The sequence below is a fragment of the Seriola dumerili genome, unplaced genomic scaffold (assembly GCF_002260705.1).
Source record: "Seriola dumerili isolate Sdu_G_001 unplaced genomic scaffold, Sdu_1.0 BDQW01000226.1, whole genome shotgun sequence".
In the NCBI taxonomy this organism is placed as follows: domain Eukaryota; kingdom Metazoa; phylum Chordata; class Actinopteri; order Carangiformes; family Carangidae; genus Seriola; species Seriola dumerili.
In genome coordinates this window covers 4,687,145-4,711,566 of record NW_019174481.1, presented here as the reverse complement: position 1 = coordinate 4,711,566, position 24,422 = coordinate 4,687,145, and the positions used below count along the sequence as shown (strand labels likewise).

Here is a 24,422-nt window from a genome sequence, read left to right as displayed (position 1 = left end):
TTGTCAGCACTTCAGTATAGTGTAGGACCAACACTGTATAAAAGATTATGATGCAGGCAGTGATACATCTGTGCAATCTTGTCAAAATCTGGTCACGGTTCAAGCGGTTCAAGTGTTTCATGATCATTTTTTGTTTTGCTTGTTTGTTTTCTTTATTCCGACAGTAATAGTCCTCTGCTTCTGACTCACTCAGATGTTGTCAATCACAAAACCCCATTAAATGAATACGACACAAATGAAACACTGCAATGGACCGATTCTGACATTGGCTTTCTGCTCAGTCAACATGCAGGGTTTGTGTCATGAAGCACTCAGAAGCTTAGTCACCCCAATGAATGCACACCCTCTGTCACAACAAGGGAACAAACAAGTGAATCAGACCCCAGAATACAAACAAGAGCATAGTTACTGTGAGCAAAGACAAAGCGAAACATAACAACAAAGGGAATACATGCACACACACAAAGAAACATCAGTCAAATGCACACAAACAGTGCCGCGCCAGGTCACCGTGTGGCTCCATTTCTAATTAAGTGCCCATTAAGCGAGATGTCATTGTGCAGCGTCTGGCTTGTGTATGTGGTGGCGGCCAGACCAGCCTGTGTCCAAGACCCCCCATCCCCACACACACACCCCCTCCCCAGTGCACACCCCACCGTCTGTCCAATTGGATAGAAACACTTTGATGAGGACATGTTGACAAAATAACTCACAAATGTGGAGCAGGTTGGCCAGAGCTGTATGAAGGCAGAGACGGGCCTGCAGATGTGTCTTGATGACTTCATGATCTGTTTCAATTATCTGTGTCTTATTGAATCCAGGAACTTATTTACAAAGGATCTTTCATAAACAGCGGTTTAATCCAGGGGCCTGTGGCTGCTCTCCTGTGAATGTCAGTTGCTGACAAGCTCATGAGAAATTAGAGTCTCTTTTTTTTTTCTTTTGCTCATCAGTTGATGTATGACAATGGAAAATATTGTGTGAGACAAACATTTTCCCAGTCACTGCTGACACACTGACACACATTTTCCATGCAAACCCTTTACCTTCATGTTGGTTTTTTGCTAAGATTTGATCCCCTCTTTTCAGCCAACAGAACTAAACACTGACCCATTTCTCTTTATGAGATGTCACAGAGTGGAGAGTTTGTGTTCACAATCATTCCTTTTGTACAACAAGACAAGATTTATTTTGTAATTTCCTTTTCCAGTCTGGTATTGTCGGTGCAGCTCTTGACTTTTGACTGCATTTTCACCTCACTTGAAATGTGACCTTGTTTTTCTTCCTCTTTCACTCTGTTGGTGGAAATGTTCACTTGGGTGAAAAATTATTTGATTCAAAAGTACAACCGTAGTAATTAAAAATGGCAAACAGGAAACGACATAGTGCAAAATGAAAAAAGCTACTTTTATCCATAATACTGGCTAAGCACTGCAAAGACAAAACTTCCGTTCACAACAATTTGCATCAGTATCATATTATCCACATATGTAGGCTACATTCATATAATAATTTCCATCATATGAATGTGGAAAATTGCTATGTTAACTGTTCCATTATCTTTTATTAGCTGGTACTTTACAGATACTATTGAGCCACTTAATTGGAACAGAAAGTTAGAATTTTAGCCACGGAAAGTGACAAAGCCACAGAAGAAAGGAAATGATGCAGCTGACACAGATCTCTGTATGTAAATGACAGACATGTTGTACAGCTGTCATTGTTCAGAAAGTTTTATGCACAGGAGTACATCTCATTTGGTAAGTTCTGGTTTTTATTGGTTACTTTTTGACTAGCAACATAAGTACTCTTCTGCCTTCCACTAATTTTTACTGTATACACATGTAGTATGTCATCAGGAACTCAGACTGTTGCGTTGTTACTTTTTCTGTTTTTTTTTTATGTCCGTCTTCTATCTGTGTTTTGTCATCCGGCTGTACAAAACCCCCCTTTGGAACATAAAGACAGAGATTGAAATACTTGCAATGTGTTGAAACGATGACTCAAAATGGGAGTCTTTAAAATTATTTACCGACAAGACAAGAAACAGAAACGAGTTTTCTTAGGAATTCATTCTGGTAAAAGGAAGTTATTAGTTCTTGCATAATGACTGTATAACACTACGACAGGTTCTGCTTTGAAATTATAATGCAGTTTTGCATGTAGTAATAAAATTATAGGACTACACTGAACTTTGAACATGTCATATAAAATGAAAAGGAGGACATTTTCAAATCAGTCTTTTTAAACAACATTCACAAGCCAAGTTCTTGGTTGTTGTAACCATTGATCCACGAGGAAATCACTGCCTAACAGCAATTTCAACTCCACCGTTTTCCTTGTGTGTAAAAATACATTCAGAACTTTAGTTTAAAGCTTGCATAAGGCCTCATCCGTCTAATTTAGTAAAATGAAGTGGGTATCTCCTGAAGTTACAGTTTATGTTAGAACCAAATTCTCTCCAGACACAGCATGCTGAGCTGCAGTGGCTGGGTTTGGTGATGTTACTCACACACCAAAATTGAATAACCAGCAGTAATGCCAGCAGTCAACTGACATTGTGGGGAATAAAAAAAATGCTGCATGTGTGTGTGGAGTAGTCTTTTAACAGGAGGAGTGATTACACCAAACAGAAACTGTTTCAATTCACACATGGGCATGTGAGTCCTGTTTTAACACAGAGAAATATGAACCTATCTTTTAGTAAAGTAAGATCCTCCAGCTTTATCATTTTATAACAATAAGATCTTTGTGTGTGGTTTTTATGCTCAGTTGTTTGGAGTTAAAACTCAATAACAATACATTTGTCTGAACTAACATTTTTCACTCACATGGCCACTTCTTACAGATAAATATGTGCGTCAACACCACCAACTCTACTTGCTATGTGGAAATCCTTCAAGGTGTGGCCTACAGTCCGTTGTTTCTTCTGGGTTTCCTTGTCAATGCTGCAGCTTTGCGTGCCTTCATTGCGAAACGAGATTCCTGGACAGACACCCACATCTACATGTTCAACCTGGCCATAGCTGATTCTGCCCTCATCCTCTTCCTTCCCTTTAGGATTTACGATGCCTTTTTCTGCCTGTCTAAGACTAAACTGTGTACTTTCCTCATTATTGTACATTTCATCAACATGTATGCCAGCATCATGACCACGACCGCCATCAGTGTCCAGCGCTACCTGGTTATAAGGTTCCCTCTGCAGACCAGAACCTGGAGGAAGAAGAAGAAGGCAGCTTTGGTTGTGTGTTTGGTTCTTTGGGGAGTTCTGGGGACAATAGGTGCTGTATTCCAATATGAGAACAACCCTAAAAGTCTCTGGACATGCTATGAAAGGTGTAAAGATGATCCACTTGGACTAGACACCATTGTGATTCTGGTTGTCCCAGGCTTCCTCATTCCACTGGTGATCATTGTGTTTTGCTCCAGTCAGATCATCTATATTCTGTCAAAAGTGGAAGGCCAATCAGAAGAAAAGAAAAGCATAGTTGGCATAGTAACGGCAAACATGATTGTGTTCATCGTCTGCTACACACCAATCCATATCGCCTTTCTTGTCAACCTTCCCAGTCCACCCTCAAACTGGCGTGAGAAATTCACACCAGCACATCTGTATTTACTGGTGTCTGAGTGGATTGCTGCTACAAACTGCTGCTTTGATTCAATCAGCTACTATTTCTTATTGAAAGGGTTTTATCAAGTTCAAAAATGAACCCTGATGAGGTCATCAAGGTAATCTCGGTTTGGGCTTGAAACTTTTTAATATAAATCTGAGTCACAAATCAGAGACGTGTTGTTCAAAAAAGAATTGAGTTGAATTATGGGAGTTGTAGTCCCCAGTGTTTTTGGAGGCTCATATATTCTATGGTCTAAAATTCAGGCTATCTTGATCACTGCTTTTCAATCTTTTTAATTTTCAATCATTCTTTTGTGAGATCCTTAATTTTATGGAAGCGCAACAGAAAAAGGTTGATTTATTGATTGCGATGACATTTTTGATCAATATTTTATGATTGATCCTTAGAAAATATAGGCTATTTGTAATGCTAATGAAAAAATGAACTATTTAACTGGATCCACATGACTGACTTACCTGTACTGTTGATTTGTGAATGAAGGTAATTATTTTTTAAAGTATTCTAAATCGTGTCAGTATTTACAGAATGTAAACATGTACACCCGGCTTGGCCTAGATCATCAAACTGCCTTTTAAACTCCTCAGCTGCTTTAGGGACATGCATGAGTATATGTGTCTGTGTGTTTGGGCTATAAATACCTGTTATCTAACTCACTCAGCCTTTTACTGACCTTATTGCTCTCTGTGTTATGTTGTGTTATGTCGAAGCAGAAAACAAGGGGTATTCTCATGTCCAGATTTCTCGACAAAACAACAGTCTGTGTGCACAGACAGACAATGTCCAGTCAATGTACAGGCACCCATGGGAGCTCCTGCTTTTCATTCCCTCACTGAGGCCAGATGAATGAAGGCCAGTGTCCAGCTCCCTCTTGTGGCGGGAAAAGTAAATGCTTGAAAGATTTTCCGCTTCCTCTCCGCTCTGCAGCTGCCTGTTATGATGCTTCAACCTGCCAATCTGATGAAAAATATTTTTCATTGAAAGAAAATAAACTGCAGTAATGATATACACATCACTCCAGACTGCTGTGAGGCAGCAGAGTTGCATTTGTAAATGTGTGTGTATGCGTGGGCATGTGCATAATGATATGCATTTATTTCAATGAGTGCATTCAGAACCACACGCGACAACATTAGCAGTCAATTGTATAATGCCATTTAATAGCAGTACTCCAAAGATTGATGGTTATTATAACAGCAGTATCTTAGCAACTGCAAAAACTCAGCAGGCATCAGTCAAATGAGACGGCTCACTTCTGGCTGAGATGAGGCCTGCGACTCTATTCTAATAACAGGAAGGAAATAGCTGAACTCAGCAGTCAGCCAAAGTCACGTAAATACTGTACATACATCTTATTCACAGCATCGTCACCGAAAGAAAAAAAAAAACCACACTTTAAACACGGTCCTGTCTTAGAAGAGCTTGAATGAGACCCCCCTCCCAAAACCAAACTGATACACTATACCATCAGCATGATTATTTACACTATTCACAAATGATACAGGACAGCTCCTTTTCAGAATGCAAAAATGTGCTTTTCCTTATTACTGCACAGTAGAATGACAATAAACAAACCAACAAACAAAAAAAGAATGAGTACATTCATTCACTCAGGATGCTGACAAGTATTTTCAAGATCCCCCAGCATGGCAGTTGTTTGGCAACGACAGAGAGAGAGTCACTAGACTACAGACAAAGACAGAAATGAGAAACACAGTGTTCCCTCACAGCATTTCAGTCCATTTGAAGGTTTGCTTATAAACTACTTAAGAGACATTATTATTACATATCAGCTAGTCAGGAATAAACACAGTTCATGTCATTGTTTAAGTGAATACATTACAGTATAATCATAAAGGGCATGACAAAGTGTCTGTATTTATTCTTACATATTTACAGTATATAAGTTTGGCATCGTGTGCCAAAGTAGTTTATAAACAGACCCTCAAACACTGTTGGTAGCGTTCAGCATCAGCAGCACCTGAAAGAGGGAGCTGAAGAAATGATTTCAACAGTACAAGCCGACATCGAAATGAAAAAACAAAAACATTCAGCATGTAAGTCAAAGGCATACATATCACAAGTATACTGCAATAATTGAGTTCTCCGACACCACAGTACAGGAAACAGGTGCACTGCTGACTGACATGGTTTTCTTCATGGCACTTTAAAACAAGTCTCTCTCAGTTTTTTTGCTTCAGTAATCAGGCATCAGTAAATCATTCATAAGTTAAAAAAAAAAAAATCAGACACTGGTAATAATCATTGTCTGCGATTTCAATCTCGGAGCAGGTTGATATGAAACTTACATGAAAAACAGATTTTCATACATTACATCGTTATAATGACATGGCAAATGTTTATTTTTGTTTGCAAGCTAATGTCTGATATCATTTTTTTGGAGTTACTGTTTGTCTTACATTATCATTTTAACTAAATTAAAGTTTACTATGTACAGATAGACCATATATTGCTGCTCACTACAAGGTCAGCACAAACCAGCGTTCGCTCTGACTGGGACTGAGAGTGACAGCTACAACAAACCACATTCTCATTATGGTCTATAGTTGCTGTTGTTGTTGTTGTTGCACCTCATTATTTCATCTACTTGCCTTTTTGTTTCTGCTTTTGTCTTCTTCATCTTGTCTCTTTTTTATGACTTCCATCTCCTCACTAACACACTCAAGCCATGTTGTGTTGATCTAAACGCCGACCACTCCCTGGAACTGGACACTTCAAGGGGCTGAATATGTAGTCCCATTTACCTGTTGGGGACATTTCCATTACCTCTATTGGCTCGGCGTTAAGCCAGAGGTTTCCATCATCACCACTGTAACTGTCACTTTATTCTGTATCACGTCTGTGGGACCTTGACCCACTGTGGGCTTAAGGGGAAATATTGCCCAATAAAACCGGACTGTGTTCTACAATGCAGCATTAATGAGTGTGTGTATATGTGTGGAAAAACCTTAAGGTGACAGTGAAGGACAAGGTGTTCATACGTTGCGGTGCATTTACTGAAAACACCTCTCTCCTTCTTCCTTTCTGTGTGTCTGTCCTGCTCTTACTTTTCTGTCAGTCTAGTGTTGCTGCTCCCGACGTCCTCGTAGAAGTATTAGTCCTTTAAGAGTACATGGAGTGCAGGGAGGAGAACAAATTGAGCGATGGACGGCTGAGATGCCGTCATTACAGAGAACATGCGGTTGGCAGAAATAGTGCTGACATTTCGGTCCTGCACTCTGCTCTCCGAGGACGTGAGTTATTGTCCCACATCCCTTTGAGAAAGGATAGAGGCATTTGGCACACACGTCTTCCCTCTGGAATACTAAATACTCACCTGTACAAATACGTGTATGTATCTGCTGTATGTGTGCAGCAAGGAGAAAAAGAGAGAAGAAGAAACAGACAGAGGGAATTGGTATCGCCTCATCATCTGTTAGATTTGCATTTACAGTCAAAATGACCTTAGTTTTCGTCTGATGAGTCGCCTAGAGCCTCAGGTATTCAGGAAGGCATCCATTTACAATGATCAAAATGTACAATTTCACTCCAAGTATCTGGTTGGCAGTCAGACCAACAGGTACTATAGTGGATAACAGATGGGTGGCAGTCTTGTTAATGTTATCCAGGAGGGGAAACGCATCCCACTCCTGTAGCAGAACTTGACTGGCCCTGCAGCCTCAGTTAATCTGCAAAGAGAAGGCAGCTCCTAAGTGCCATGTCCATCTTTGACCACATCCTCTCTTGCCCCCCATTCTGCTTTCTATCTTTCCTCTCCATCCTCTCTCCTCACTCCTCCTGCTGCTGCCGAGTAGCAGGAGAGAGAGAGGCAACTCTGCAATGCAGACACAGCAACAACCTCAGTCCATCTGACCAATTAGTGTGAGCCAGGATATGAGTGGCAGACCCAGCAGCCAGTCATAAGAAGAGACTCATCATGGGGTGAAATGGTAGGGTGGGGGTGCCTGAGAGACTGACAGAGGAGATCAGAGGGGCTGAATGACAAAGAATGGAAGATAGAGGGAAGGGAGAGAGGGATAGACAGAATGAGGAGGAAAGAAAGATCTATGTAAATAAAACAGAGAGCTCCGGACATGGAAATGCTCCCGTCCCCTTCATTTCCTCAACAGTCACTGGCCGGCCTGAGTCCTATCACTGCAGTTCTTCTTACTCATCAGTTGGCTGAGATCCACCAGCTCGCCCAGCTCCCCTCGCTCCAGGGCCCCTCTCAGCAGAGCCCTGCTCAGCCCTGGGGTATGTTGCTGGGACACATACGCCTGGCTACTGGGAGCGGGCATGGAGGGGGGAGGCAGGGGGACGGGGACCATGCCATGGCTGCTGAGGATGTATCCTTCCGGGGCTGGCCAGCGCAATGGCAGCGGTTCACCATACTCCATGGGGGCGCTGGGTGCTGAGACCACCCTCCGACGCTCAGGCGAGTCCTGGGGGGTCATGGGGTATACATATTCTCCTGCAGACTTCCTGAACGGGGCTTTGGGCGTCCCTTTCCCTCCTTTTTCTTGTTTGCTCAGGCAGACATAGTGCTGGCGCGGCGTGTCATTCCCTCTGCCCTCACCACCGTGTCTCCCACCTCCCCCCTGCTGGAACAGTCGGGTGGTCAGGTAAACGGAGGGGGGCATGCGGCAGGGTGAACCTAGACCCACAGAGCCTCCCCCCAGGTACGTCTGGCTGGTGTCCCACCCTCCAGAGTTGGAGTCAGACAGTCGCAGGCCTCTGCGTTTCTGCTGGGGCGTGTGCTCTGGGGTGGGGAGGAAACCGGGGTCAAGCTCTCCTGACTTCACCCAGCCATTGGGCATGACAAAGAGGGTTTCCCCGCCTTGAGAGCAGGGGCGCTCCCCACCTCCCTGCCGTGTTACACTCAGCACAGAGCCTCCCATCCCACCGCCGTTACTAAGCAAGCCTCTTTCACGTCGCTGGATTGAGGACTGGGAGGTGTTGCCGTGGCGACGATTGGCAGGCTTGTGGGCCATGATCCAGCACACTGCCAGGCCAGAGAGCGCCGCCCCGATGGTGAACGCAGAGACTGCCGACGCCACAAGCAAGTTGAGGGAAACGAGGCTCTCTGGTTCAATCAGTAAACTTTGCTGCAGAATTCCTGAAGATTAAGAGACACAATTATGAAGATGACATTTAATAGAACAGTACAACGGACACCCTCTCTCAATGTCTGTCCGCAGGGTGCAGTTTAAAATTGCTATTATTATTACATATAGGGCTATTCTGCTGCTTCTACTTAGTGCTGTTCCCCTCACAAGATATTATGTATTATAATAAATCAATAACTACAATAACACTCATAACTGGTGATCATCATGTTCAGCATTATACGATTATTTTCTGCGGTGATTATGTTTAAAAGGAGCTTCTCTCCAGTCTGGCCTTGAGGCTCCACAGGCTCCAGGTTCAGTGAGGCCTGCACTTGTCATCAGCGCAGCTCAGACCACAGCAGCTGACTCTCCTCTCCTCACAGTTTCCATCCTGCAGCCTGGTCAGAGAGTCTCTCCTCGCAGCATACCATTACCTCAGTGTTTCCACCCAGCTCTAATCACTCCCATCTGCAGACACAGCAGCACATGCCTTTCTCTGGCTCGGCCTCTCCTGCGCTTTCACCGCTCGGATTAGAGCCTGTCAGGTCGGCAGCCTGGCATCCCTGACTTCTACTGTTATCGGTTTCTGAGAGTGGGGTGAAAACTAGAAGCCCATATATCAGTTTGAAACAAATGTGTGCGATGAAGGCTTGGAATGTGCTACATTCTCTTTTTTTTGAGGTCTTTTTGGAAATTCAGATCCAGCTAAATGGATTTTATGACTTTGAAACTGGGCTCAAACAGATGGAACAGTTCAGAAAGAATCTGCTGGAAAGGACTTTTTTGTTTTGGTTTCCACTGACTTTGTGAATTTCAGAGTGAGGTTCAAAGAGGCCCTCTGTGGCACTGCTGCAGTGACATCTGAGCTTCTTGACAGAAAAGTTACATCAGTATTTTCTTCTTGCTTGATGCTACCCTTGGTCATTCCCCTCTCAGATGTTCAGCTTTGAAATAACACAGCCTTGGATGCAGGAGGATGTTGCATTTCCCACCCTGCAGTTTTGTATTGTCTACCAGTAGTTACACCTCTTTCACATGCTCCCTAATTAAACTGTCTCACACTGGGAGTGTTTTGACCTGAAGGAAGTGAGGCTGAAACCAAAATCCCAGTCCTACTCCCACCTGATTCAGCGCTGACAATGACACCAAAACACTCCATGATGCAAACATCAAGGCTAAATGGATCTTCATGAGCTGGGGGGGGGGGCACATTATACTTCAGATAATTAAAGTGTGCTAAATTACAGAATTTGTCACAAATATTCTCCCACTTGGTAGTATGAGAGGTTTTTTTTCTCAGGACACAGTGTTCAGTGACAAGAAGCCAGGTGCAATGAGGGATTGAGCCACTAGGCGGAGCCTCCCCTAACTCCACCGTACACAACCAGAAGCATCCATGTCATAGTGCTGCAACCTACCGTCACAGTCTCCTAGATGGGAGGTGGTGTTTCCATATTCCACGTCTTGTTGAAAAGGCAGCCTGCAGCCACAAAATCACCAGTTAACACATTAGAGACTTCACTATGTCTCTTCATATACAAACAGTAGGAAACATATCAATACAGTGCTCTTGTGTATACACTTAAAATTACTCTTCAATATAAAAAATAGATTTCTTTATGAGAACATGTCGTCTGTTGCATAAAAACATGAACGGGGACATTTGTTGGTTGTAATCGATTAAATTGATATGGCACATATTGATGTGTCATCCAGTGTAATGGGATACACTATTGATCCCATGATTGATTTTCTCCTTTTGCCTGATTGCTGGTCAGAGGTCAGGGTCAGTTGTACAGGTGGTGATGTGAGCTGGAAGTAGGAATTGCAACGCTAAATGTTCAATGTTAATATTTGCATTTGATACAAATGCCGGACACAGAAAGGACTTAACAGGCTTATTAAGCTTATAAAATAAAAAATAATACAATTAAAATATTTTTTCTACTCTACAGAATACATTAAGACCACTATTAAACAGCATCACTTAAACGCCCTAATTGAAATTAACATGAAATAAAGCACTGTGACAGAAGAAAGTGCTGTGGGTTCAGTGGTTTCTTCATGGTTCGTAGTTCATTAGCACAAAAATGAACTGTGCAGATTGACCTTATATTGCATATTAGCTGTGTGGGACATTAATAAGTAGAAATATAAACCGTTTAACTGATTCATATTGTTTAATAGGTATGGACACTGTATGAGTAGTGGATTAAGTGTACTGCACTAAAAAGTCTATGTCATAATACTAGAGAGTATCAGAGTTAACTAATCTTTTTTGTCAATAATGACATCTTTTAAGAATCAATTGAATGTTTACCAGAGTTTGCTTCAGTTACTGCGTCACAAGTTTCCACGTACTATATTTGTTTTCTTGTAACTATGTCCATAGACTTCCTTGGGGGGTCTTTGTGGAATAAGTCTTACATTCCCCTTATTTAATGTGATAAAGTGAAGTAGTAATAACACATAAGCTTAGACATTTCCATGTGCAACACACAGGAATGCTACAACTTTGCCAATAAAACAGAGGTAGAAAGCTCTTCACAGGTATTTGTGTGTGCATGTGTGTTGTTGTTGTTGTTGTTGTTGTTGTTGTTGTTGTTGTTGTTGTCACCTTGTGCCTGGTCTCAGGAAGGAGCAGGTGCTGCCTCTGGTCCAGCCACAGTAAGGATCCCTGGAGGCTAGACAGCTCCTGCACGCGCGCGCACACACACACACACACACACACACACACATACATCAATGACAACGGCATCATAGCCCTAAAGTATGAAATACTGTTTGTTCCTCATCAGATTTGGACTCATGAGATTTATTAGTCATATGCTCTGTAACATGTGGAGAAGCTGTGAACTGATTAATCCTCACCTGGTTGCTACTTGTTCATAGTTTCCTGTATCCTGCAGTGTGATATATAGCAGCTCATAATCAGGTTCACAGTGCTGTTTTCTACTTAGAACATCTTCCCCGTGTGTGCATTAATATACAAATGCCTTCTTGGTATTCATAATGAATCTTAATCTTGAAGCCTCTTGCGTCAAGTTAAATAATATTTCAGAGAAAAACAAATTCTCCCAAATGAAATATTAAACCAAGCAAGCTAGCTGTGATTCGACAAGCACACATGCCATCCATCTCCAACTGACTGAAACAAAAACAGAACTGTAGATTTTATTGGGACGACTACAGAGGCAGGGAGTCAGGAAGCAGAGACAACACAAAAGTTGACCAGTAAGCACTGCCTTGGCTAATGGCCACTGCTAGATTTGAACTGACTTAATTATCAGCTGATGACACCATTGAGGGAACGGAAAATACTCCCAAAGACGAAAAGAGTCACTCACTTCATGCAGCGGGAGTGCAGGTGGCAGCGAGATGTGGGCACTCGGACCAGACAGGAGGAGAAGGCCAGCAGCAGGGTGTGACTGGTCCGGTCCAGCGACAGAGACAAGAGCTGACGGGCCTGAGGGGAGTCCTCACCACACCTGGAGACAGGGAGACAGAGTGGTGTGAGGACAGGAGACAGAGGGTAAAGAGGCAGCAGAGGGAGGTCAGTGTACTCTTTTTGGCCTCAAATAAATCTGTGACAGGGTCAAAGGCCTCATCTGTTGGTGCTCCCAGACAGACAGCCCTGTGCCCTAACCCTCACACAGCAGTCACAACATCAGCAGACTGGAGTTCTACACAGTCCTTCACAGAGTCTGCACAGAGCGCGTGCAGAGCTGTGTGCTGGAAAGAGATAAACACTCCTCTGAGTTAGCTGCCAGGGGATGAGGCCTCTGTCCATAATTGTCTGCTACCATTTTTTGATTGTCAAGACAATAATTAAATCCAAGTTGCAAAGGTTCAAAAGGTAATCAGCTGATTAATTGATAATGAAATGAATTGTTAGATGCAACCTTAAAATCGATCTCTTTAATTATATATGTGAATATACCTGTTAGAGATATGTTCAGAAAGTAACTGAAGAGGCTTTAAGAGGCTGTAAGCTGCATGGCAAAAATGTGAAAAATCAATTATTTAAACTCGTAATCGTAATCATAAAAGTATAATTGAAGACAGTTGGTGTGAAAAGCACTCCTGTTCTCCAGTTATCAACTTGAGGCGGGCAACATGAGACCTGATCTACCTGAAGCAATACACCGAAATGTATAATTCAGAATTTGGAAATCAAGGGCAAAGATCTCTTGGCTCCTACTCACTTCTCCGGGTTAAATCCCTCCACCTCCTCCAGAAACACACTGCTGTGGGAGACAGAGTCTCCATTGGGAACCATTAGGAATTTGAGGATGGTTCCTCTGGTTGAGCCCAGGAACAAGACCGTGCGGTTCCTATGGGGACCAGCTTCTGTGTCTACCACCATGGCTGTCAGCTGGTACCTAGATGTATAGATCAATAGAGTAGGTCAATAATGTACATTTCCTATCCTTCTGTATGTTATGATTCATTTGTCTGCTTCCCATTTTCATGCCATAAAAAAAGCGCTGCATGGGTGCTATTAAGTAACTGAGTCATTCCGCATACCGTCCCATAGTCTTGACCACCCAGGGTCTATGCCCCAGCAGTGGAACGGTCTCGTCCATCAGAGGGTGGGTCTTCACAAAGTTCAGCACCTCGTCTGGCAGCGTGGTAGAGGAGCTAAATCTGGATCCCTGCACCGCACATCCCCCTGGTCTGAAGAAACAAAAAGGAAGCGAGGGTTGAAGAATATATAAAGAGATGAGAGAGATAGAAGTCCAGAGAGAGCAAGAAGAAAAGAGCCAGGAGTTCTTTTTTTTTTTTTTTTTTGGCTGCTGGAGGCTGTATTAGAATATTTGCTGAATAGTAGTGAAGTTACAGTGTGATTGGCAGTTGGAGCTTATAGCAGGCGAGTAAGTAGACTATATGTGAGACAGATGCTCAGGACAGCAGCACTGCAGTATTCTACTGAAGTTCTGCACTTTGCATTGCAATACCTCGGTTTAGGCACCGCCTCGTCTGGTACAGGAGTCCAGATAGACTCTGGGGATTTCTGCTCTTTAAATCGCCCCTCAAAGACATGAGCGAGCTGCTGCATATCAAACACACACACCGCAGACCCAGGGATGCTACCGGAGACAAAAGAAAGAAGACAGCGATGAGACATAATAATGTTTTTGCTTGTTTGTGTTGATGTTGTGTGAGTCTGTGTACCTGTTGGGAGGCGTCGAGAAGAGACCGAGGATGACATCTCGTCCCTGCATGTGGATAATGCCACTTGTGGCGTGTAAGAGGTTGAAGTAGAAGTGCGAGTCTCCTGGGACGGAGCAGTTGAGCCGTGCCTTTAGAAACGTGGTCCACTGTTTTTCGAGGACACGCTGAGAGCCACCGAGATCAGCCTTACACACACGAGCCACACGGGACACCATCACCTAGAATAAAACGAGCAAGGTTTAGTAAAATAGGAATAATAATAATATAAAAGAAGAAAGGGAAGTAACAGAGGAGAGAGGACCTTCTCTAGGTGATGAAACTCCATGGCCATCTCTCTGAAGAAGAAATAAATATGAGGCCCCCACTCCATGGCACTCACAAAATAAGGCTCTGAAAAATAACACCAGAAAAACACTTAAACAAACCCACACTCTCACACTACACAGCAATAGTGATGCAGTGCCTGAGGCCAAACGTAACACTTCACACTCCCTGACATGGCGCTGTAATAACAGTCATATCAACATGGACCATTGCTGTCCACCAGCCTCGCTCATTAAATATTAATGTCCTGTTTAATTTATTATCATGGACAAGAGGATACACATTATTTATCATTTATTCATCCAGCTCTGTTCCAGCTTTGACCTGCACCAGCTTGTTCTCTCCTCCAAGGAAAACAGGCTCGTTCAATCGAAGGCTTGCTCAAACCCTGAATCTGTAGAGTCTGACTAACCTCAATACATCACTCTGTCTGAGCGTGCTCCACTTATTATAAATCTCTGAAATGTAGGCCTAATCCTGTCTGGTTGTGCTGAATGTAGCTTATTATTTGAAAAAAAAAAATCATCTTATTCTCCCGTGAGCCACTTGTGAAAGGAGCCACAGTGGTTCCATTTTCTTTTAGTTAACTACTGTAGATAATGGTGATGGTTTCTGTTATTTGCTTCCTGGTTGTCTACTGAAGGTGTCTGTCTCCACGGGGTCATTTTTAATGTGTCTGCTTCTGAAAGTACCTCTAAACCATTTGGAATCGTGTTTGACTGTGCGGAGGGCGGGGCTGTCGCCGAGGCTTCGATAGATCACTGCATCGATGGCTAGGAAGTCTGTCACAGTACCGGTAAAGAGACTTCCATCTGAGAGCAAGAGAGATGCACAGAGAGAGAGAGAGAGAGAGAGAGAGAGAGAGAGAGAGGAAAGGAGGAGATTAGGAAGAAGAAAATACAGATGACGAGACAGCACAAGGTCAGGAAGATTAAAACCAAACAAGCAATGCGGCGAGAGGTCTGATGATAAATCATTTGTAAAGGTAAACACAAGTGCACAGACGTTTCAATGTCTGGAGCTGAAAAAACTGAGTGTGATGTCTGCTAGAAAAGACTGAATTCCTCGGCTTTAGCGTGCAAACTGAAGACGCTACCTGCAAATAAAGCCACATTGGCATGTCGTGGATCATATGGGCACCGTGCCATCCCACTGACAGGCTCTCCCACCATTTCTAGAGTGTCTCTCTGCAAGGGGACAAAAAAAAAAAAAAAAAAAAAATTTATAGAAAAACAAACTGGCAGATACACAGAGAATGAACAGCTGGCAGATAGATGGATACTAACAGTGTAGTTGGCACACAGTGGGTTGAAGGCGTTTGTTCCACATACAAACAGGCCACCATGCTGGCTGAGCAGAACCTTGATGAAATTACGACACTCTCCCTGTAGAAGAAAAAAAAAACAAAAAACAAAACACAAAGAGAAACTGTTAAAGGAGAGGAGAAAATCAAAAGGTAAAGGGCAAAGTTTTCTGAACCAAAGCTAAGCTAAAAACTACCAGTCAGAGCAAGAAGATTGCCAGTGTGAAGTATAAGGAATGCAGATTAAAACAATCCTTAGAGGCAATAACAGCATCAACCACAGTCCATCTGGAGGAACAATAGGACAGGGACTTTATAGCAGTTCTCAAAGTGGAGGCTGCTGATTGAACTCAAGTTTAAAGCTCCTTCCAGTGAATCTGAAACTTGATGACATTGGTATTCCTTTAGTCCCCCTGTGATAGCGTTTTACAACACTACTAGACGAAGTTAGAACCAATAAAACACACCTGTGTAGGTAGATGAGCTCCAGATTTCAGAGCATCATTCAGTGCTATTAGCTGTGCTAATCGCTATTTTAGCAATTACTGTAAACAGTAGAGTAGTTTGTACATCATTTTATTGTTTGCCAAAACGCTAACAAACAATCACCTGTAGCACTAATAGTATTCCAGTGTGCAGAGGATAACCAGTTGCCATTATTTCTGGCCATATTTTTAGTTTAATTGAGACTTAAAAAGCAGGACTGGTCTAATATCTGCAGTGTCAAATGATTCAGTGTCCTTCACCACAGGCTTTATGATTTGATCTCTTCATCTGAGTCAGAGCTAATACTGTTCACCTTTCTGTCTTTTGTCCTCTCCTGTCTTGGATCCTTTTTTTTTATCACAGCTTTCAATCCTTTCCCTTTTCCACAATCTTTTCTTCTTTCCTCTAGTGGTTTTTTTTTCTTTTTTTGCAGTAACATCTTTTCCTTTTGTTGTCCTTCTGAGTCTTCCTTACTACCTGGTGGATGTCTTATCCTCCTTATGTGTTTCTTCCCCAGTTTTTTGTCCACCCACACACACACACACACACACACACACACACACACACACACATCACACATCACACATCACATCCCTACCTTTACCTCCCTTCCTCAACTGATTTCAATTACTGTTTCCTCCCTGAGGCTGTGTCACTCTCTCTGCTCAGTTTGCTCTATAATGTTTCCTGTTGCCTCTTTTTCTTTTTCCACCCTTTTTCTGCCCAAATTGGATTTTGCCAGTGGCGCTGCTACATTTATACAATGAAGCTTATATTTTAGGTTACTCCCTGTCAGCCAGGCTACCATCCCATCAGATCATTCTCCTTTGCAGATTTGACCACATTCCCTTCATATCTCACTGTCAACCATCTCTTTGCACACAAACATAATTGTCATCTTGCCCACAGGATATGAATGAGATATGTGAAGAAAACTGGCACATTGCAGGTGTGCAAGAAAATGGCTTTTCAAGCTTCATGGACAGGCTTTCGGCCTGGGTAACGTTTCACTGAGTTACCATGATTACGAGATGAACTGATTCTGTATCAACAAGATCAAATTTGTGTAAATACCGTATGCAGATGCACCCAAAGGAAATAAGGTTTCTATAACAGCTGTTGTGTCTGTCCATGCATGTGATAGTTTAGATAGTGTTGATGCATGTATGAGTGGATCTCAAAGTCAGAGTGTTGTGGTTTACGAGCACTATACCTCGTGTTTGCCCTTCATCCGGCACACTCGAATGTCGTTCTTATTGGATTCCCATGTCCGTTTCTGCCACAGGAATGAACCAGAGTCAGAATATGTTTGCTATGTGTGCACACTTACGCTGTCAATTATTAGTGCATGTTTGGGTTTTGTGTGTGCGCAAGAGTCTCACCTTGCTGTAGAACATCTCATCACCTGCCATGTTATCCAGCTCCACTCTGTACAAATCATCTCTGCCGAGCATGAAAACACACAACAAATCAGTCCCAATAATTTATTAATAGATGAATAGGATAGGATATTTTATATATAATATAAAGGATGGATAAGGTGTCAATACTTGGCCAAATTTTCCTTCCTTGTTCAAAGGGGTTTTCATATTTTTTCTTTGTTTATTTCTTTCAACTTATTTCTGAATAACACTGATTTATAAACTCTTTGTTGTGATGGCTAACAGAGAAGAGGTTTATTTTGAAACAGAATAGAAGTACTGCTGTTGTGGCTGCTGTTGCCTTAATTGTATTTATTTATTTATTTTATCAGCGTGCCATTACTGTTAGAACGCCACCTGTTTGTGTTTTTTGTGACACATATCTGTTCAGAACAAACAGGCTTAAAGCTACGACATTAAAACACTGTCTGTGGCACTGTGTCTGAATTGTGAAATGTTTTTCATATGAGGTGGATCATATTATTTATTTGTTTATATAATTTTTGTTTATTAGGCTTCATTTAAGCACGAGGCACTGTAGTCGAGGTTTTAATGTCTCTCTCCTTATGTGGAGGCAGTAATATTGGACGTTAGGAGGTCATATTTATTGAGATCTGAATGGGTGTTTTAGTTACATCATTATGTAAAGGAGATTTAAAAGTTTTGATGTAAACTATGAAAGTGAAAACTTTCAAAACAGATTTGGCCCAGGAACTGCTGTTTGTTTACCACTGGTATGAGGCTATTCTATTCTATCTGTTGCCATGTATCATGTGTAAGAGTAATGTGAACAAACAGCTTTCACTTGACATTTAACAAACAAGATTTAACACAACCTCAGCAGAACAAACTGAAAATGTACTCTGCAGAGTGACAGCAGATGGAAGCCGTGGCATCAAATGAAAGCAAAAAGGATATTAATGCGAACACGTCAGTAACACACAGTTGGAGGCGGTTGCCGTTGGTTACCTGGCTCCAATGTAGAGCGTGCGGTTGACTTGCAGGACCGTCTGGATGTGCAGCTCCTGTCTCTGAGCTGAACGATGAGCTCTGCCCAGGAACACCGGATACCTCCTCACCACTGACATCAACACACAGACAGGCAGAGAGAATGAACTGCTTTCTAAAACATCCAGAAATTAGGTGTCTTGCTCAAGGATACTTTGACAGCTGAGGACAGAGAGAGCACAGGACATAAAACAGCCACAGTAACCTTCCCTTTAATGGTGTCTTCACTCATTCTTGATGCTTTTGTTTAGGAAAACAAAGATAATGGGCAAAGACGAATGGTGTAGCAGTTACAGCAGACTTTCACTCTCTTAGTGATTTTGCTGCTGCTGATGCATGCAGCTCCATAATGAGAAAAACTGTATGCAATTACTATTGTTATTATTTTGTTGCGAAAAAGGGCATTTCCTCCCTCTCCTCTCTACCTTTCAGATAAATGAGAGAGTACAGATGAGGTGGGGGGAGAAAGTGGCAATATTAGACTATGATAAAGTTTTGAAGAGGAGGACAACAGTCTCCACAGGGAGCCCTCATCATCAGGAGACAGATTGGGAAAACGTCTCATTGTCCTTGACTGCAGGGGAGGGAGAGAGGACATAGCGATCCATCTCCACCTGTCTCCTCCCCTTCTCTCTTCCACTCCTCAGCCTTCCCACTCGTCTTTTGTATTGCCCCATCCAAACTGTCTCTCCCTTTTTAATCTTCCTGCACCTCTCAAAATCTATATCAATCTTTCTTTCTTTCTTTATATCTTTCTCTCTTGTATTTATTAATCTACTATACTGCAATAAAAAGATGGAGTAAAGTCTCTAAGGCAGTGAGCCATGCTGCTAGCATGGCTAAAAAACCCACAAAACAGCTGCACACCAAGGCTCTGACCCTTAACCCCCTGATTTCCACACCTACTGTTGACCCATTCATCAGTGCTGCGCACATACACTCATGCACACTCATGCACACACACACGCACACACAGTGGGAAGGACACATACCCTCTACAGGGACGTAGCTGAGTGGACTGGGCTCCTCTGGGAATGAGCCATCAGCCAGTTGAAGCAGCAGTAGAAGAAATGTGAGGGGAGGAGCCATGGTCGCCATGGCAGCAGCACACATGCACTGTTAACAAAGAGATGGGAGAGAGAAATGTCATTGTTGCGCACTGTATATGTCATGTGAGTGTGTGTTTTGACATGTGAGAGTGTGTTTTGACATTTTGATAGATTTCTCAGCAGAGAGGAATTCCAACAGGTGTGTTTGTGTGTGTGTGTCTGTGTGTGTGTGTGTGTGTGTGTGTGTGTGTGTGTGAGGACAGGGCCAGCGGTGCAGCAGGGTGACTGCTTCCACCAACCTGGCTTCAGCAGGGAGCTAATGTGTTTCTATTGTCTGCTTTAGTGGTGTAATGTGGGTCTATTGTCAGAAATGTCACTCCATTGTCAAACGGTATGAATTGGAGGGGAATCTCACAGCCATATAACAAAACAAGAGACGACACATTTACAGGATTACAAAGCCACTTTGGGTGGTAATGTGTCTTTCAGTAGTTGTGTGTACACATGGACATATGGAGGCTATATTACTGGTAATTAGACACAAAAGAGGAAGGAGCTGGTCTTAGATCAGAGAGTGAGAGTATAAAAAGGAGAGATGAAGCGAATGACTCGGGTAAGCTGGACAAAGTCTGTGTAAAGGTCAAAAGTCAAGAATGCCCTAAATCATGAGCATTAAAGAGGGGGAGGAAACACATTTTCGTCTTTAAAAAGTTCGGAGGCCACCAAAGGGTCATACTGCGTGAGATCTGTGCACCACACACAAAGACATGAACAAAACCAGACTAAGAGTCTACAGTCATGCTCGCAGATCTGTGAAGCTCTGCACAGACAGAGCTAAATGCTAACATCAGCATGCTAACATGCTTACAAAGACAGTGGTAACGTGCTGATGTTTATCAGGTATCATGTTCATCATACAGTTTTGTGCGGGAACGTCATTAGTTTTGAAGGTATTTGGCCATAAACCAAAGTCCTGAATAAAAAGAAATTTTGCCCTGGTGGTGGAGTAAAAGTCAGGGAAGCACTGAAGTCAGTAGAATTCGTCATCTGGGGACAATGAAGGTGGTGGACCAACCAACAGACATTGGCATCCATTGGGCCATCTGCTAGTGTGGCTAGAAACCCATGTAAAGGGGTCAAACAGTCCAAAAAAAAGCCCTTGTGCTATACATCAGCATCTCTTGCACCTATAAAACCAAAGCAGTGGAAGTGGAATAACACTGCTGCACATAAGTTACTGCCAGACATAAATTGTGGCAGCCACACCATCAAACACATGTTTAACTGTTGAAGCTTTTCTATGCATTTACTCAAAATGCCTGTGGCTCAGCTACACAGCTTGCGTGGCAGAACGAACTGTCTTTGATGTGAGAATACTTTGAAAGGGAAGAGACATATAGAGAAGAAAAGAAAAGAAAAGACAAAATGAGGGAGGCAAAAAAAGGATAGGGCACTTGGGTTTTGTGGAACACAACTGAAGGGAAAGTTTAGAAATTGAAGAAAAAGATGTAAGCAACACGAATGCTGTTCCCTTCAAATGAACCTGAATGCCATGTTCCACTTTTCCCCCAACCCCCACTAATTTGCTTTCATCCCCCCCAACTCTCTACCTCCATCACCCACCTCCTCCCTTCATTTCTCTTTCTTTCTATCTCTCAGCTTATCTCTTCCAGGATAAAATCCCGACGCCTGTTTTTGGAGATAGAACACCGGAGGTAGATGTAGATGTGTTAGTTGCTAAGGTGATGACATCTGCTATTTGAAGCACACTGATGCTCCCAGATGTAACACACACATATGCACATATACATAAGCACATTCACCTGTGTTGCCAACACTTCAGAGTTGGAGTGACAAACTGTTTGAAGACATCAGTGAGGCAATGTGGGCTGCAGACTATACACTGGGGGCCACTTCAAATGAAATTCTAGCCCAGAGATTGCAGGTTTGACATCTCTAAGCCTTCTCCTCATCAGACGCATTGGAGGAGCCCTGAGGTGGGGGGTTGTGTGGGATGGTGGTGGTGTGGTTGTTTCATCTCTCTGTTGGGATTCCCTGGAGAAGCACTGATTGAGTCTGGTTTAGGGTCAGCCTCATTTCATTATGGCCATTTCATGAGAGGGACCCAAATTTGATGCTTAAAATGAAATTCTGTTTCCTTGTGTGGAGGGACGGCTGGAATTAAATAAAGCGTGTTTCTGGTGAGATTAGCCATCATTTAGTTATGGAATAGCTTTGTCACATTAATAGCTTGTCACTGAGTCACGCAGTTTGCTTAAAAAAAATTGTAGTCCTTCTTCTCAGAGACTGTAACTCAATCAAATCTGAACACATGAATCATATATTTTTACATTCAGTGTGACATACACTCTGAGGATATCATTATCTATATGATGTCCATTTTGAACGGCCACTGATCTGCTTAGAAAAGACAAAAAAGACGTTTTTAGGTTGTTTTTTAGGTTTTCTTCAGTGTCAAAGTAATCCAGTAAGGGTCTGAGTGTCTGTACATCCATGGGTGCATTGCCAAAAGGAACTGCTAATAGCTAATTCAGCATATGTTTTGCTGCCAAGTCCTCTAAATGGAAACAAATATAGGCAAAAAGAAAAGTTGTAGCTCACAACATATTGCATTTTACTGAGTCTATGGCAAAATTATAATTAAGTAAACAATTACACTAATTCAAGTAAGACAAAAAATAGTGTCAAAATCCATTAACATGAACTTTTTCTAAATATTTATTGACTCAGAAAGTGCCATCAATATAGTTCTTATATTCCTGAAACATCGACACCTTATCTATTCACATCCATTCATTCGACCCCCCCTTACACACACACACATCACACACACACACACCACACACACACACACACACACACACACACACACACACACACACACACACACACACACATAAGCAAACTGCAACACACGAAAACCCTGTGGCCAATCATTGATGAAGCCTTCTCATTAGAGTGCATATTGATTAAGGTTATTGATCCATAAGATAAACCATCAGATCTGGGCCAAGGCCAGCATATTAGAGCTCTGCTGCCGGCCAGTGCCATGACAAAGGCAGTATTTTTAACGCTCTGGGCTATAAAAAGAGGTTTGGGGCAGCGCTTTGACGTTTGGTTATCAAGCATTCTAAGTTTTCCCTGCTGAGCCGAAAAGACAGAAGAGAGAGGATGAAAGGTGGTTCGAGTTAAAGAAAAAAAACCCAAAAAATAGGAAGAGAGATACCGCCTGCTACAGACCTCCAGCTCATCAAACTATAAAAAACAGACCGTTGGTGACAGAATGAGTATCAGGAAATTGAGGGAAGAGAGACGAGCGAGTGGAAAGAGGAAATGGTGTTATGCTACTTGTGTCAAATCATGCTGGTGCGATAGGATTAAATGGTTTGACACTGACACGGTTATCATGGGATGCATGTAATGACGACGACAGCCACACAGTGTAATCTAGCCTCATCAACCAGCCCATTAGCAAATCACCTGCTAACACTCACATCATTAACCAATCAGCAGGACATGTGAAGAAGCATAATCACCTGCTCTCACCTCTTATCAGTTTTTCCATATGTTTTGTCCTCATTGGCCGTGACTGAGATCTATTTCATAGTCTTTCTCTCCAGTGTGCTGCTGTTCACCTGCCAAAGCTGATCTGACAGGAATGACAGGGGGTGAGCAGCATGATGGGAATTTCTATACAACCCCCAATACGTCAACAAGCTATGTGAAACATATCTATTGAATGATTACCTATTTAATGTTTAGCCATGACAACCATCCTAAATTGCTTAAGTGGCCTTTCGTGTATATTGGACATGTTCATATTTGCATTATGCATCTCAACTATTAAAGCTGCTCAGCAAGATCAATACACTCTCATCCTGCTAAACAGGGACAGAATAAAGAGCACCATCTCTAGTCACACCGAGGACCATTTACTGACCCTGAGAAAACACTGAGACATAAATACAAACGGCCTCAGCAGTCTGTCTGAAGGCACAGACGCACAGCTAACCAAACCCACTGCCACTGCTGCGCAATGCGAGCTTCTGTTGTCGAGATGCTCGAGCCATGACCTGTGCTGCGCCCAGTTAATTAATCCTTTCATATATGTGTGTTTACATGTGTGTGACACAAACTGGACGAGTAAAGTCCAAAACCATTTTTCTGTGGCGTTGACATTTCACTTATCACAGTACCTAAGCTGTGTTTTCCGATGCGTTGAGTTGAATATGTCTTTGTGATTAGGTCTACGGGCAAAATCTCTGTCTCTCTCTCTTTCTCTCTGTGTCTTTCCCTCTGTCTCTCGCCCTCTGTTTAGCTGCTGCAGCCACTCCACTCTGTGCCTTTGTTACCGTAGCAACCAATAGCAAAGCCAGGCAGAGATGTTCTATTGCAGTAGATGTAAAAGCGAGGAGGGCGGGTTCGCCCTCTAACACATACAGTACATACGTGTGAGTATACATGCACTCAGACATACACACACACACACACTCACACACTGATGCATACACTTGAGCGTTAACCCAGATCCATGTACATTCATACGAGTGTGCATGAACACATACATGGACACAAATATAAGGAGGTGGGGGTCCCCTCTCTCTCAGCAAGGAGGGGGATGGGGGAGCTGCAAGCATTTTGTCTCCACATTATCCACACCCTGGCAAGACAGTACAGCTCATTTGAAATCAATAGGTCAACAGCAGAAAATATCATTTGAAAACACAACAATAGGCTACATTTATTTCACACTGGCTTAGAAAAGATGCTTACTGCTAAGCCTCTTTTCCACTTCAACAATATAATGTTTAAACTGAATCTATCAGTCTGACTGAACTGGGTGATCATTGCATCGTTGTGTTAATGTAAAAGACTCATTCAGACTCATGAAA

The 24,422-nt window shown here is 42.6% G+C and overlaps 2 protein-coding genes across 2 annotated transcripts; one reads left to right on the top strand and one right to left on the bottom strand.

The window, feature by feature from the left end:
• The first annotated feature begins 1,704 nt into the window (after positions 1 to 1,704).
• Positions 1,705 to 4,627, top strand: LOC111229049 (G-protein coupled receptor 35-like). Its single transcript, XM_022755208.1, has 2 exons — positions 1,705 to 1,760; positions 2,849 to 4,627. Exons 1-2 carry the CDS (start codon positions 1,737 to 1,739, stop codon positions 3,710 to 3,712), a joined length of 888 nt encoding a protein of 295 aa, XP_022610929.1. The 5' UTR covers positions 1,705 to 1,736; the 3' UTR covers positions 3,713 to 4,627.
• Positions 4,628 to 5,878: 1,251 nt separating this feature from the next.
• Positions 5,879 to 19,558, bottom strand: LOC111228959 (semaphorin-6B-like). The gene is made up of 16 exons (XM_022755082.1): positions 19,453 to 19,558; positions 18,422 to 18,533; positions 17,414 to 17,474; positions 17,245 to 17,307; positions 15,529 to 15,627; positions 15,339 to 15,429; positions 14,935 to 15,054; positions 14,220 to 14,308; positions 13,919 to 14,136; positions 13,702 to 13,833; positions 13,271 to 13,420; positions 12,949 to 13,125; positions 12,091 to 12,231; positions 11,361 to 11,438; positions 10,162 to 10,223; positions 5,879 to 8,751 (listed from the first exon to the last, which is right to left on the bottom strand). Exons 1-16 carry the CDS (start codon positions 19,556 to 19,558, stop codon positions 7,766 to 7,768), a joined length of 2,685 nt encoding a protein of 894 aa, XP_022610803.1. The 3' UTR covers positions 5,879 to 7,765.
• Positions 19,559 to 24,422: the final 4,864 nt, after the last annotated feature.

Excerpts from the sequence above, each read along its gene's own strand:
- LOC111229049 (XM_022755208.1), top strand. The coding sequence starts at position 1,737 with ATGCACAGGAGTACATCTCATTTG. Across the intron at positions 1,761-2,848 it reads ACAGGAGTACATCTCATTTG|ATAAATATGTGCGTCAACAC; the intron begins GTAAGTTCTGGT and ends CACTTCTTACAG.
- LOC111228959 (XM_022755082.1), bottom strand. The coding sequence starts at position 19,558 with ATGGCGACCATGGCTCCTCCCCTCACATTTCTTCTACTGCTGCTTCAA. Across the intron at positions 18,534-19,452 it reads CAGCTACGTCCCTGTAGAGG|TGGTGAGGAGGTATCCGGTG; the intron begins GTATGTGTCCTT and ends TGTTGATGTCAG. Across the intron at positions 13,126-13,270 it reads GTGGTCAAGACTATGGGACG|GTACCAGCTGACAGCCATGG; the intron begins GTATGCGGAATG and ends CTATACATCTAG.